We start from the raw sequence: 16565 nt of genomic DNA on the forward strand, positions 1-16565 counted from the left end.
TCATTAGAACTGTCATTCAACACAACACAACACAACTTCCTGGGCTTTTCTGGGGTGTCTCTAACCCTCTTTCTTGTTTGCTTTGTTTTTCTCTCCAGTGCTTTGGGCAGGGGAATGATCTCAGGAGACATGTATCCGCTGGAATATGCAGAGGAGTCATCAGAAGTACTTTCAGGGAGTGGCTGGAGCTGTGTGACTGAGAGAGGAAGTGCAGGTGCAGATGTGGCTGGTTCTTCAGGGTTAGGCCTTGCAGATGTGGCTGGCTGCTCATTGGTAGGCCTGTCTGTCACTTCAGATGGCTTGAAATCATCATCAGTAAAGATGTTCCTATTGAAAGGGAAGATTCCAGTTGACTCAAACCCTGATAAGATATTTTTGTGGGTCACTGCAGGCATGAATGCTGTGTTGACCAGTCCTGGAATGTCATAAAGTGAGATGGTCTTTCCAGGGTTTGATCGCATCCAGCCATCAACTGCATGGTTGTAGTATGTCTTGAGTGGGCCGAACACAGATTTGTCCAATGGCTGGAGTCGATGTGAGGTATGTGGAGGGAGTGTCAGCATCACAATGCCATTCTCCTTTGCCAAACTGACAGCCTGCAGTGTGACATGAGAATCATGATTGTCGAGGATCAGCAAGAGACGGTTACTTGGTGAGCAATGAGTCTGACTGATGATGTGCTGGAGGAATTGGACAAATGCATTTTGATTTGTCCAACCAGACTTTGAAGAACAGCCTATTGAACCAACAGGAGCACCTCTGATGAAATGAACATGGTAGCGCACACGAGGAAAGATGAACATAGGTGGAATCACATTCCCCACAGCATTCACTGTACAAATAAGGGTGACAAGCTCCCCTCTTTCTCCAAATGTCACTGAACCAATTTGCTTCTTTCCCCTCTCTGTTACTATTTGCTTGGGAGTCTGCACGTTGGTGATGCCTGTCTCGTCAATATTGTAGATCATGTTTGGTGCGAAATGAAATCTACAATAAAAAATACCATGTTAAACTAAGTACAATAAACATGGTGAATGGTTTTGATGAGTAAAAATGTAAAACTATAAAACTACAAAACTGTAAAATTATTTATGGTAGGATATACCTATCCATCGTTGAGGAGAGGTTATCAAAAAACTCACCAACAGTGTGTTTGTTAAAGGCGGTGGCCCTCCCTAATGATGTGGCTTCTGGTGATTGGCATGATAAATGGTGACGTCTCATAAAAGATGCCAACCAGTCCACTCCTGTCAACAGATGTGGACTTAATTAATACAATGCAAAATTTCATACAGGAAGTTTAATATTGAAAATCATATTTCTTTAAAAACTGACCCGCTCTTTCATGACTGGACCAGCTCTCGGGTATTCTCACACCATTCAATTTTGCATATTCATATGCAAGCTGTCTACATTTCAGAGGGCTTAACCCATGAAACTGGAAAGACAGTTTCTTAATATGGCTGGCACGGTCTGACTCCATACTTTCACTGAATACCATGTGCATCACTGACAACCTGGCATATCCTGTCTTTAACTCTCCGTCCTTTCTTCTCTCAATAAACCTTTTGAGAGTCATTCTGTCCACATTTGTCTCCTTTGCAACTGATCGAATGGACCTCCCTTAATCTACTTCCTCAGCTGCTCTGTCCAAATCCTCACAGGGGTTTGAAGCCTTCTCTGTCTTTCTCTTATAACAGCGTGGCATCTTGAAATCTATTCTGTAATATAAGAGATGGAGGCATCACATAACTTACAATTATATGTTATTATGTAATATTAACAATAAAAGTGAAAACTGAATGTGTCATTGATACCCCAGCCCTGGTGGCTCATCTTACCCCACAACCACCATTTTGAAAAAAATACTTCCCACAGCAAGCTAGGGTTACATTCACAATTTTGTATAGCCTTCACATCATAGTTTATAAGGGTACCAACTGAGGTGTAATACATCTGTAATATTGTTCTATTCACATTTTCTCTAAATCACCTTAACTCTGGACATAAATAGAATTCACTAGGAGAGAAAAAAAAAAAAAAAAAAAAACATATTTTTACACATAGATTTCTAACCATATTTGCCACATCCCAACCTTCTCCACAGATTGTAAGGCATGGTTTCCTCTTCCTTAAAATGCTGTCACATGATTAATTTTGTTTACTGTTTCCTAGAAACAAGGGATAGCTCATCTTACCCCTATGCTCAATTTACCCCGTTCTCCCCTATTGAAAGTCTACCTAGTTGTGCTTCATCATACATGTAACTGTTTTATGGTCATCCTGTTAATAAAAGTAGTATTTAATGCATTACTGATTTATTGTTAATGTAAAATGTATTATATATTTATGTATTTGAGAACAACCATATCAATAGTAGGCTATTAATAATATCATCATACAATGTGTTGTTATCCAATGAATATTTTAGTGGCAACAACTTACATCTAGCTAAGCATTTTTGTGCTCATTGGTGAAGTGTGTATTAAGTTTGGAAATATTAAAGTAGCATTGGCTAGTTATGTCTAGTCAGTATGTAGCTCAATAGTCACAGTACATTTACAATATTGACAGCATATATTATGTATTGTATTCTCTGGTTAGCTCTATCTTGCATTATTCTAGGTACCTGGACAAGTGATACAGTTAAAGTTGCATCGATTTTTAAGTAACAAGCTAAATGCTTTCTCTAGATTAGAACTATCAGCAACCGTAGTTCTCCTATGATGAATCATAGTGACGATGTCAGGGTGAGATCGCTACCTGCCAGTGAGCTCCGTTGTGCTGGTATAACGGTTGATTCACAAAAACAATAGTTAAAGTTAAATAAAAGTTGTTTTCTCTGGCAGATATCTTAGTTGCATCTAGTTATATCTAGCTAAGCATTTTTGTGGATAGGGGTGCTGTATTTATTGAAGTTTTGAAACATTAACGTAGCATAGTCTTGTTACGTCTAGTCAGCAATGCAGACCCGTAATTCATGTCAATGTAGCTCAATGGTCACAGTACATTTACAACATTGACAGCATATATTATGTATTGTATTGTTTTCTCTGCCTTGTTAGCTCTGTCTTGCATTATTCTAGCTAACTGGACAAGTGACACAGATAAAGTTGCATTGATTTTTAAGGAACAAGCAAAATCATTCCTCGAGGTTAGAACAATCAGCAACCGTAGTTCTCCTATGCTGAGTCATACTGACGATGTCAGAGTGCGATCGCTGCCTGCCAGTGAGCTTCGTTTACCGTTAAACATGATGATAAAAGCGTTTTTATTACCTTATACTTTTTGCGTCAGGTTACATCTAGCTAAGCATTTTTGCGCAGCATAGCGATTACTATATATATACTGACACGGCTCGTCGCTGTAGCACGTAGTGCACGAAATCGTTAGCTGAATGCACTTTTCAGTTTGCATTAGAACGTCATGTTTTATAAATGTATGACATCGGTCTGTTGTGATATTATTGTTAAATTAGTATTATTATATGTATTTGGTTATTATTAATCAGCTTGGTCGCTCGCTTCGCCAGCGAAACGAAGATGGTTGCGTTTCATTTTTTTTCAGTGTAATCCTATTGGCTGAAACGCTTTAGTACATGTGATGCTGTTTCAGCCAATAGGACATACTAAAACGCCGCCATGTTTGTTGATGAATGACTCTGATTGGCCAAAAAGCATGGTCAAATTTGGAGGACATGTTGGGAGGGTAACTTATCCATAGGAAATGAATGAGCTCCATTCATTGTCAATGGCAATTTTTGCATTTTTAATTGCTAATAATTAATAAATTATAATTAGTATCATTACGATTTTGAATAGCATACATCCGCACATATAGTAGAATAATATGGTATGCGTTTTGTATGGGTAGTATAAAAACTGTAGGAGGAGATAGTGTTTACAAAATGGGAAGAAAGAGAAAAATAATAATAATAAGAAAGATCCTGAGAAAGAACAGTAGTTTGCATGCTTCACATGCAAACTAATAATAATAAGAAAGATCCTGAGAAAGAACAGTAGTTTGCATGTTTCACATGCAGACTAATAAAACTATCAGATAACAATAGTCTGCTTGCAATGCTTCACATCAGTGCGAAACATTGCAAGCACAACTATTGTTATCCGATAGTTTTCTTCTTATTCCACCAAATTTTGTCCCCCTTCCCCTCGCACAGTTTTAGAGATATCGACCCCAAACCAACTGTAACCCGTCCGATCTGACCCCGATCAGGTTGCTTGTATACAGCTGAGCCCTCCCTGCACTCGTTCTCCGGTTTTTGTCATTTTTTCATCCCTTTTTTTCCCATAGACTCCCATTCATTTTCAAAATCACCCCCTCACACTTCATGGCCTTCCCACTCGGCCACTTCTCACCCCATAGCCACCATATCTCACATGTTGCCTCGGACAAATGACCCAACATTGATCCAAGACTGTCTTGACCCGCACTCGTCTTTTTTCACCAATTTTTTACTCATTTATTCATCCCTCCATCCTCCCATTGACTTCCATTTTTCAAAGCCCTTTTACGCAGTCACACTTAGACCATCAGCAAACGTACCTCATATGCTGGCTCAGGTCATGCCACCCAACTCTCTTTGAAAGCCATACTGACCCGCTCTCGTCCTTTACTCGTTTATTCATCCTTCCATCTTCCCATTCACTTCAGTGAATTTCTCAAAGCCTTACCACTCGGTCACTATTTGACCAATAGCCACAGGACCTGATTTGGTGCTTTGGGTCATGTGACCCAACACTCACCAAAGGTGTCCCTAGCAACCATATTGTTTACCTTAGCAACCACTTAGTAACACCCTAGCAACCGCCTAGCAACCACTTAGCAACACTTTGGCAACCACCCAGCAACGCCCTATCAACAGCCAGCGACCATATTGTTTACCCTAGCAACCCCCTAGCAACCACTTAGCAACACCCTAGCAACTACCCAACAAAGCACTAGCAACCAAATCATATACCTCTTGCTCTTACTCGATTGCTCTAGCCTGGACAAGTTCTGCTGTGTTTGTGCTGTGTTTTTGGAATGGTCTCTTTGCTATTATATTCAATAGGATAAAAATAAAAATTGGGGCTATTTACCTAGCTATTACATAAGGTAGGTGTGATCTGCTCCTAAAGTTGAATCTTTTGTTGCCATTAGGGGACAGAGAGGGAATTTTCCACTTTTTTCCTTCGAAGCGTTATCCAACGAGTTAGCTCATTGGCAAACACAGCTAATTCGGCTCTAGCCGACGAGAGGTTTTCTTGTGGTTTTTCACCCTCTCAGGAGCAAATCTTTAAATATTTAAGCAGCACACTTTAGCTAGCTAGTCGCGTAGTTTAGCTAGCTAGGTTGTTTCGCTTGTTTAATTTTTTCTACTGTTTTTCAGCGTCAGATTTTAGAATATTCTGATTCTGGTTGTGTTAGCGTGTCTGCTGAACTGTAAACGTAGTTTTATTGTATTTGAGCTAAGTGGCATGTCATATGCTTGAATTCTGCCTTTGACTGTGCTGAGCCATCTTGGTGCTTTTAGTACTTTTTAGGTGGTATTTCTGTCTCGGCAGTAAATCTTTATTTAGGGAAAGCATGTCCAGTTAGGGGAAAAAAAATGTGGCCAAAACTGTGCGAGAGTTGCCGGATGATTGGATTTCTGGAGGGAGACCTCCAGGATGAGTTCATCTGCCACTGTTGCCGACTTGTTGAGCACTTGGAGAACAAGATTATTGATCTCGAGGCCCACAGTAATCCTGAATTGTTAGAGTTCCAGGAACTGATTAGTACGCCCTATAAGGAGATAGAGTGCTCACCAAAGCTGGGTAGGGGGGAAGATACAGACCAGATAGGGCGAGAGAGCTGGGTTACAGTAGGGCGTAGGCATAGAAAGGGGCGCACAATTCCAAGAGGGGCGGCATCTTCAGAGATCGCGGTGACCAACCGTTTTGTGCCACAGCAGGACGAGTTGGCCCACGATCCTGAGAGTGGGAGGACTGAAGAGCCCCAGGGCACCCAGGTGGCCTCATCCTCCAAGAAAAGGGAGCTAGTGATAGTGGGGGACTCATCATTAGAGGGGTAGATAGCATAGTATGTTCGTGTGACAAGGAGTCTCGCATAGTCTGTTGCCTGCCTGGTGCCCAGGTTGGAGACCTCCTGGAGAGTGTGGACAAGCTCCTGGCCAGAGCAGGGGAGGATCCAGTGGTCATGGTCCATGTTGGAGCCAATGACATAGGAAAGGGTAGGTTCAGGGTTCTGCAATAAAAATTTATTGAGCGAGCAGGGAAGATTAGGAGCACAACCTCCACGGTAGTCTTCTCTGGAATTCTACCAGTACCACGTGCAAGCAAAGGGAAGAAAGTCTTTATATGGAGGTTTAACATGTGGCTACAAACCCGGTGTAGGAAATAGGGGTACAGGTTTATGGGGCACTGGGACTCCTTTTGGAACAGGGGTGACCTGTACAAGCGGGATGGGTTACACCTGAACCGGAGGGGTACAGCTGCACTGGGCCAGCGTATGCTTAGGGTAGCAGAGGGTTATTTAAACTAGGGTCTGGGGGGGCAGGGAGGGTGGGTAGGGATAGACAGACTGCCGGAATAGAACACACCGTGGCTAAATATTTTGTTAGTAGTGAGGAAACGATGCTTATAAATCAGTCAGAGCAGCACTGTAATAGAGATGGTTCTGAGCAGCTGGGGGCAGGGGTGAAGGACAGGATATGCACACATGGTACCCTGAAACTCCTCTGTTTAAATGCTAGAAGCATAAAAAATTAAATTTTGGATCTAGAAACCGTCATGACTAATAGTAATTATGATGTTGTTGGGATTACAGAGACATGGCTTCGTGCAGGGAATGGGGATGAGTACAACGTAGAGGGATACAAGCTGCTAAGAAAAGATAGAATCAATAGAAGAGGAGGAGGCGTAGCTCTCTATGTAAAGGATAATCTTAATATTCAGGAAATCCCAGGAATAGAGCCCCTTGGTGTTAGTGAAGGCATATGGATTAAAATATTGGGGGAACATGAAAAAGGTCTGAATGTTGGACTATGCTATAGGCCACCAGCCTCAGACAGCAGTGTCAACAGTATGCTCTTTGATAACATTAAACTAGCATGTCAGGAGGGTGAGACAATAGTAATGGGAGACTTCAGTTACCCTTCAGTTAATTGGGTAGCTGTGTCAGGTCAAGGTAAATGTGAGGAAGAGGTTTTGGATGTTGTAAATGACTGTTTTTTTTATACAGTCTGTTACTCAACACACAAGAGAGAACACAATCATAGATCTGGTTCTGTGTAATAATCCTGATAGAATCGGCAGTACTGAGGTAGGGGAACCACTTGGAACAAGTGACCATATTTCAATTACGTTTGAAGTTTTTTAGCAAGTTAAGCCCACATTTTCCAATACTAGAGTATTCAACTTTAGACAAGCTGACTTTATGAAGATACGTGATTATACAAGGAATATAAACTGGGTACCTCTTCTAGATGGTAAAACTGTCAAAGAAATGTGGTGCATATTTAAAACGATTATTCTGGATGTACAGCGTAAACTCATTCTGCAAGTGAGAAAAGGGAAGCTGAAAAAGAAGCACCCACAGTGGATGAATAAGTTGCTACGGGACAGTTTGAAACAAAAAAGGAAATTATTTATAAAACACAGGTTGATGAGCTCAGATAGTAATAAGACTGAATACAGTAATATTATTATATAAAAAATAAATACAAAAAATAAGAGAAGCTAAAACGTGTTTTGAAAGACAGATTGCACTAGATGCAAAGAACAACTCTAAATGCTTTTTTCAATATTATGGTCAAAAAAGGATAGTTAAGGATGAAATAAGAGGTATAAAAAATAAGGATGGAGTTATGGTTTATGATAACAAAATTATTGCTGATACACTAAACAGTTACTTTGTGGAGAGTTTCACTAGTGAAGTGTTTTTGCATATGCCTTCAGGTGCAGTCAGTTCTCAGAGACTTTGGAGGAAATTGATTTAAATGATGCAGAAGTACTAGATAAACTTCAAAAACTTAAAACAAATAAGGCAGCAGGCCCTGATGGAATATATCCAAGAGTTCTCACAGTACTAGCAGAGGTGGTTTACAAGCCTCTGACAGTTATTTTTAAGCAATCCCTTAAAACTGGAGAAATACCAGATGACTGGAAACATGGCAGTGTAGTACCTATCTACAAGAAAGGAGACCGGACTGATCCAGGAAATTATAGGCCTGTCAGCTTAACTTGTATCGCATGCAAAATACTGGAATCCATCATTAGGGATAATTTGGAATTATTCCTGGAACAAAATGGTGTCTTAAATGATAGCCAACACGGTTTTCACAAAGGGAGGTTGTGCTTAACAAACCTCTTGGACTTCTTTGAGGAGGCTACAGCATGTCTGGACTCAAACCAAGCTTATGATATTATCTATTTGGACTTTCAAAAGGCAGTTAACTTGTTCGTGAAGTCAACCGCCGACTTGAGTTCAGCTATATCTTTTATCATTTCTTGCAAGAGATCTAGTTTCTTCAGTTGTTTTATTTGTTCGTGCATGGCTTCCAGCATTGCGCGATCTGTTTTTGTTAACGCGGTAGTCCTCTCAATTTCTGGTTCGCTTGCACTTGACAATTCTTCTCTCGATCTCTTGTGATCTGGTTTGGCAGACATATCGAAATAGTATTTGTCAATAAACGACTCAAGATTCTCAATTTCGTTAGCCAGGGTGCTTTTAAGTTCCGTATTGTATGGAATTTTAAGCTGTATTTAAATCAACATTCATGGGAAGTGTTTGAGAGCTGTGCTGCGCTGCGCTAGTCACTCCGCATGTTCCGCCATCTTCTCCTGTCCGCACTCTGATGTGTTTTTTGGCAGATTTTTTTCCCATTTCCTTTCCTTTAGTTTTTTGTCTGTGGGCATGGAGTGTATCAGACAGCCCCGGATTTTGAGGAGATGGTGGCACGGGTCTGGAAATAGGAGGAAAAAGAGAATCAAGAAGAGATGAGTGAGAAGACATGCATGCAGAAGAATCAGGTGATACTTTGGTATCCTATGAAGTTATTTTTGTGTCTTTTTACTGCAACCATAAAAGAAAGTTTTGAGAGCAAATTTCTCGCACTGCAATCAAAAATCAAGTTTGTCTTTTTTGTGGTTGCTAGGGTGTTGCTAGGTGGTTGCTAGGATGTTGGTAAGCGGTTTCTAGGATCTAGGATGTTGCTGGATGGTTGCTAGGCTGTTGCTAGGTGGTTGCCAGGGCGTTACTAGGTGGTTGCTAAGATATATAAGGTGGTTGCTAGGGTGTTGCTAGGTGGTTACTAGGGCATTGCTAGATGGTTACTAAGGTCATAAGAACATAAGAAGATGTTGTCATAAGAACATATTATGATGAGAACAGGCCATTTGGCCCAACTAAGCTTGCCATTTAATTAAAGAGTATCCAAAACTGCATCTAGACTTGAACACAGCAAGGGTCTCTGCCTCAACTACATGACCTGGCAACCTATTCCATGTATTGATAACTCTTTGTGTAAAATAATATTTTCTTCTATCAGTGCGGAACTTACTCTTAACTACTTTCCATTTATGTCCTCTTGTTTTACAGACTCAACTCACCCTAAAAAATATATCATAGTTAACCTCATTGAGTCCTTTTGCTATATATCCCAGCATCCAGTTGGCCTTTTTTACTGCTACAGCACACTGCCTAGATCCTGTTAAGCTTGAGTCAACTATTACTCCCAAGTCTTTTTCAAATTGAACACATTCTAGTGTTTTTCCACCCATGAAGTCTTGTCTAAGGTTCTTATTTCCCACATGCAAGACTTTTATCTACATTTATCTAAATTGAATGTCATCTGCCAGATATCTTCCCACTTTTGGATGCTGTTTAGGTCTTCCTGTATTACCTTAGTTGATTCTATACTGTTGGCTAGACCCCCTAGTTTTGTATCATCTGCAATTTTTACTATTTTACTTCTAACCTCTGCATCAAGATCATTTATGTATATAAGAAATAGCAAAGGCCCCAACACCGATCCCTGCGGGACTCCACTTCGTACAGGACCCTGCTCTGATACAGTTCTTCCCACAGTTACAGTCTGCTTTCTGTTAGACAACCAACTTCGAACCCACTCAGTGATAGCTCCTGTAATTCCTGAAGATTTCATTTTCAATATGAGCCTCTCGTGCAGAACTTTGTTAATGGAAGACTTAAAGGAGGAAAACGCAATCTTTAAAAAACAGTGAGTACCTTACAAAACGAGGCGGAGAAGCTGATATAATAAACAAGTAAAAGCCGAAATACTTGACTTGAAATGTGGAAGCCTGAGAAATAACATTGTGATCATGGGAATAAAGGAGGAAGACTCTGAAAATTACACAGACGGAAAACCTGGTGAAACAATTCATGAAAAAAGAACTCAAAATGTTGGAGGACCAAGCGACTGAATCCATAATTGAAAGAGCAGACAGGCTTGGCCGCAGAAAACCCAGGCCTGTTGTGGCCAGATTCCTTAACTTCAAAACAAAGATGGATGTATTGGAACTCGGAAGAGAATTAAAAGGTACACAATTCTCGATGTATGAGCAATTCCCTAGTGAAATTATGGAAAGAAGACACATCCTCTACCCAATAATGAAGAGCAACAGGGCACAAAACAACAAAGTGCGCTTGACTGTGGACAAATTATACATCAATAATCAGCTGTACAGGGACTCAAAAGTTACACCATGGTTGTGAGTAGATGACTTTTTTCTTCTTCTTCTTTTTCTTTTTTTTTTCCTTCAATTTTGATGAGATGTGAATCTACACCATAGTCTTCGGGCAAGCCCATCACTTTTGGGTATAGGTTATTAATCCAGTTGGAAGAGAAGGTAGTGTTGAGAGACTGTTGTTGTTCTTTGGTTGTTGCTGTTTTTGCCTTATGTTTTTGCTGTTTTGCTTCTTGTTTTATTTTTCTGTTCATCTCTTCAAAGAGAAAGGGGGTTGGGTTTGGAGGCCAGTGTTGTGGGAAGGGAGGGTGATGTGGATTGAGGGAGAATGCATATTTCTAGCTGATATAGGAGGGCAGGGGAGGGACAACTTCTTGCATCTTAAGGTAGCATTTATCTTCCATCTTCTTCACAATGTATACATTCCAAGATTTGACCATGATATAAAAACATTACAAGTTTTAAACTTAAGCCTTTAAATAATGGGAAGTGAGAAAGTTATTATTGCGAGCTATAATTGTAATGGCCTAGCAGATAAAAAAGACAACAAGTATTTACCTGGTTAAAACATAAAGAATACCCGATTATCTGTTTGCAAGAAACACACTCAGTACCTTCAGATGAAACTGTTTGGAAGGAGGAATGGGGTGGTCCAATATTATTTTCCCACAGTTTAAAAAAACTCAAGGGGAGTGATGATCTTATTTAAAAATAACTTCAAAATCCCTTCTCAAGCTTCAGAAATAGATTCTCAAGGAAGATGAATCATTTTAAACATAACTATTGAAGACAAGCAAGTCTGTTTGATTAACTTATGATTTTTATATAATGGTTGGAGATTATAACATAGTTCAGAATACTCTTATGGATCGAAAAGGTAGTTAACTCAATCAATTACCACCCGCATGCTTCTACAGAAATTACATCTATAATGGACACAATGGACCTGATAGACATTTGGAGATTAAAAAACCCAAAATCACATAGGTATACACAGAGAAGACAAAACCAGGCAAGTAGTATAGATTATTTCCTTATTTCATTCTCATTGATATCCAAAGTAAAAAAGGTTTTAATTGAAGACGAAGTAAGATCTGATCATCAACTTGTATCACTCCATTTAGAAATGACTGAATATCCCCGCGGTCGTGGGTATTGGAAATTCATTCAAAAATTACTAGAGGATCGAACATTTGTAGAAAGAACAAAGGAATTTATCACAGACTTTTTCTCACATAACATAGGATCAACAGACCCTCTTACAGTTTGGGACACATTTAAATGCGCTTTTAGAGGACACTCAATTAAATTTGCCTCACAAAGACAGAAACAGTTTAGGTTAAACGAACTAGAAATTAAAAAGGAGATAGAAATGCAAAAAATTCTTTTTAAACCTTCAACAGAGAAATAATACAATGAAAAATATACTAAAATTAAAAAGGAATGATTCAAAAATCCTCACTACACCAGTTGATATTTTGAATGAAGTAGAGAAATATTTTACAGAGATATTTTCATTTAAGTCCTCACCCGTACAATTAAATAAAGACAACTGCAAATTATTCTTTCCTCATACTCATGTTAAAATATCTGACGAACAGAAAGAATCATGTGAAAGCCTAATTACAGAAAATGAGCTTTACCTATCTATCTATTATGTCCTTTCAGCGGGGAAAAACACCTTAAATATCTGGGGAATTGACCCATCCCCCATATGCCGATTCTGCCAAGAAGAGGTGGAATCTGTAGAGCATTTGTTTTGGTATTGTCCGATTGTGGCCTTATTTTGGAAAAAGGTTCAGGAATGGTTATCAATGCAGAATGTTTGTTTTCAATTAAACTTGTTTACAGTGATACTGGGCGATATATCAAAACACTCTCACACAATACACAACATAATTATATTGCTGGGAAAAGTATTTATTTTTGGGTTGACATCAGTGGAGACTCTAAGAATTGAGAGATTCAAGAACTTTGTCAACTATTATTGTAGAACCGAGTGTCTTATGGCACATGAAAAAGGAGCTTTAGCTTATGCCAAAAGATGGGATAAAGTTAGAGAGGCTGAAGGATGGAATTGGTAATATATTTAAACAAAGAAGGTAAAGAATAATGAAATATATTGTATAATAACGGAGAAGACAGAACAAGACGTTGTCCTCCTCTGGGAGGGGGGGGGGTGTTTGTTCTTTTTTTTTTTTCCTCCTCCACATGTACTTATACATACATTTATTTTGCCCATTTGTTGATCCAGACATAGCTTGTCCTTTCCACCCTGTCTACAGGGAGGGTAAGGGGGAGGAAGGGCTGGGGGGACTAGAGGAGGGAGGAAGAGTGGGGGGTGGCTAGAGGGTTGAGTAATTTTGTCTGTTCTACCCTTTTGTAATACTCCTGTTTTGTCTTAGATGTTTCTTAATTATTTTTTTTTTACTTTTGATGTGGTTATTGTTGTTTGTTTGACTTATGTTTGCTCTGTTGCTGTCGTTTCATGTCTTACATGTAATATTTAAAAGAAAAAAATCTGCCAATCCAAATCTAAATAGGTTCTTTCTACCTCCTGATCTGCTCTCTCATCTGCTAAAGCATGTTAGTTTCTAACATTATTCAGAAGTTATCCACCAATCCCTGTAAGTTGTTCTCCTTCTTTTCTTACTTATGCCTCTACCCCAACCTCCTCCCCAACCTCACTGTCTCACAGCTCCTTTACCTCTCCATAACCCTGCAATGTGCAATTTTAAATCAACTGTCTGACACAGAATAACCTGCATGATCTCCACCAGTCTGGTTTCAAGGCTGGCTACTACTTCACATTGCATGAGCTGCTTCTAAATCTGTTGTCTTGATCCTCCTAAACTTTTCTGCAGTCTGTGATACAGGAAATGACCATATTCTCTTGCCTACCTGCAAGAGGTTCCATGTCAACCTCTGTCTTAGTACAGGAGTCTCTCAGGGATCAGTCCTCAGCCCTCTTTTGTTCTCCTTATACACAAGTTCATTCAGCCCTGTCATTTCCTCTCATGGATTCCCTTTTCACTGGTATGCTGATAACACTCAACTGTTCCTCTTTTTCCCCATCTAATACCAAGATTTCAAGCAGAAATAAGAAAGCCAAACATTTGGGCTATGAGTTTAGGATTAGCCGGTGAATGTGTCAGTCTAATCACAGTCCAATCACTGTCTCATTACTTGTTTTATTTGATAGTTATTTGTGGAGTAAAGATGCAGAATATAGGGGAAAGCAAGTTTTATTTAAACCTGCTTTTGGAAGTTTTGCTTGAACAAATAGATTTACAAATTTCATAAAACTACCTTGGGTATAGTAAATAACTCAACGACACTGTAGGCGTATTACCATTGCAACTTGTAGCATTGTTGTTGTTCATGTTGTTATTATAAGGTAAAATCACTCTTTGGGTTGACACATCTGTAAATCATAAAAAAATAAAAATAACTACTACATTTGAGGTCAATGCTTGCAAAAGACGCAGATGGCAGGAAATTAATGAAACTACTTCTGCATTAAAGTCTATGCACAACTAGGGCTTTTTAGCACACTGATTTGATATATCCTGTGATACTTTAATTATATTGAGCCCTTTACTGCATAGGTGAAGAGGCACATGACCTTGTGAGAGGGCAAAAATCTAGCTAATGCTGAAAGGCAACAGTGCAGTGCTGTTTTGTACCAAATAATAATGTGATCAATGAGAGGGCTACATTTAAACAAGGAGTGCAACAAGCCATGGAGAAGGTTAAGTCTTTTATTACATCTATATATGCGCTTGCTGAAAATTGCCATTATGGTCCACCTCACAATGAACTTTTACTAGACTGGACTGAAGGATACCACTCTTTCAGAGCAAATTCAGTTGGATAAAGATTTGACTCTATGAGCATGGCAAGACAGTCTGAATAGGTTAAAAAACAACAGAAAGGCTTTAGGTGTGAGCTAACAAAAATGCTACTGAGATTGATGTTATTTTAGCTGCAGTGACAAGCAAAAGTCATTCAGGAAAGCCACATGTGCACCATTAACATGTGTCAGTGCCAGCAAAGGAGCAGGCTGGACTAAAAGCATATTACAAATGTTCTGTTCTTCAAAAACAACAAAGTAAAATTCAAGATGGACACCAATGCGGATGTTACAATCATTTAGTGCTGAAAGAAATTACAGAATTCTGCCCCAGAATGTGTATTTGAACAGCCACAGCATCCTAGGGCTTGAGATCATAGAGACCCTGACAGTATGGTCCACACCTCTGCCAACACCTTAACAACTGGGTCAAGTGAGATGGCAAACAATTATACAATGGGACCGGGAGTGGGCAATCAAGAACTATCTCAGACAAAGGGGTATCCGGGCCAACTCAAACAATGGTATCCTGGCTTACTCAAAACTGGCACTCTGACTTTATTATCATACAGGTGACAGGTCCGGTTCATTTACATTAAGAACACACCTAAACTGTATATATGGGAATTAGTCTGAACGATCAGGGCTCACCCTGACTCTGTTTTTCACGTGCTTCGATACTGTTTTCTACCAAATTAAAGACTTTCACACCAACTTGCATTCTTCTTCTCCATCCTCTTTTTTTCTTATAGTGTGCACAGACAGAGTGCACAAACAGAGACATCATGAAGGAGAGTGACACAAGGACATTATCCAAAGGTAAGAAACCACTGTTTGGGCTAGGTGGTGTTCCAAAATCAGTCTTTAATGAGGATGGTTAATTAGTCACTAGGGGAGGGTCAGCTTACTATCAAGGACAACATTTATGTAGTCAGCAATCTACATACTGCATTGCTGGGTGTGACCACTGTAGTCACGCTAAACCTGGCATCCAGTCAATACAGCAATGATGCTGTAACACTGAAAGTGACTGGGACAAGCTGTCTAATGACCTAGGAACAGTACAGCAGCTATAAATATTCAAACTTCTAAGCCAGATATGACAGCTTAATTACTCTTTAGAAGGGTTCCTCTCCCCTTGTTAGGCAAAGTCAAGGAGGAGCTGGGGTGAATGGAGAGCCTGGGTATACTAACCAGAGTGGAGGAGCCAACTGACTGGTGTTCAGTTGTGGTGTTTGTGACTAAGAACCTCTGCCCCTGGGTACTTTGTCTTTATTTGGGGAGAAACACAGTCAGAGCATGATGTTGGACAACAAATTGTGCTTAAGACTGAGAAAACAAGAATTACTCTGAACATGGGAAAGTGTGAGCTGGGGAACCACAAAGTGAAATTCCTTGGCTTAACAATTGATCCAACTGACTGAAATCTGAACCAGTGAAAAAGAAGTACAGTCCAGAGTGTTTTAGTTTATTCCATGTCAGGCTGAAAAGGACAAGCCACTGCTCTAAAAGAAAAATGTCGGGGCTCAGGCAGGGACTCAGGCGCGGACCACGGGAGCGTCGGGTTCCGAGCGTCTTTAACGGAATCGTCAGGGAGATCGCTAATCCGAAAACAAGCAGGGTCGAAAACCGGGAGACAGTCCGTGGACAGAGCGAGGATCGGGAAATCGGAGCAGGCAAGGTCGGGGAACCGGACAGGCAGGCAATCAAGCGAACGAGGCAAGGAGGCAGGCAAAAACGAGGTCAGGGTACAAGCAGGGTCGAAAAACGGGAAACAGGCAGACAGAAGCATAAAGCAAACGCGGGGACGAAACAGGCGAAAAACACTGTGACGAACTAGCAACCGGACAGGGAAAAGCAGGGAACATATAGGGCAAGGCTGACGAGGGGATAGAAAGCAGGTGTGCAGGCAATCAGGCGGGCGGAGACCGGGCGGGGAGCGGGGCAGGAAAAACACAAGGAAAACAAAAGCACGACAGCTAAGGAGGCGGAGCACTGACAAA

At 40.2% G+C, this 16565-nt stretch overlaps 1 protein-coding gene across 1 annotated transcript in view; it reads right to left on the minus strand.

Moving 5' to 3' along the window:
- Nucleotides 1-938: 938 nt before the first annotated feature.
- Nucleotides 939-16565, minus strand: part of zbtb20 (zinc finger and BTB domain containing 20) — a 199381-nt gene continuing 183754 nt past the window's right edge. The window contains exons 6-7 of the mRNA XM_036523949.1: nucleotides 1143-1247; nucleotides 939-987 (exon numbers count right to left, since the gene is read on the minus strand). Of these exons, the coding sequence (XP_036379842.1) occupies nucleotides 965-987; nucleotides 1143-1247 (128 nt within the window). The 3' untranslated portion in view covers nucleotides 939-964. The remainder of the gene's footprint in view (nucleotides 988-1142; nucleotides 1248-16565) is intronic.

The sequence above is a fragment of the Megalops cyprinoides genome, chromosome 3 (genome assembly GCF_013368585.1).
Source record: "Megalops cyprinoides isolate fMegCyp1 chromosome 3, fMegCyp1.pri, whole genome shotgun sequence".
In the NCBI taxonomy this organism is placed as follows: Eukaryota; Metazoa; Chordata; class Actinopteri; order Elopiformes; family Megalopidae; genus Megalops; species Megalops cyprinoides.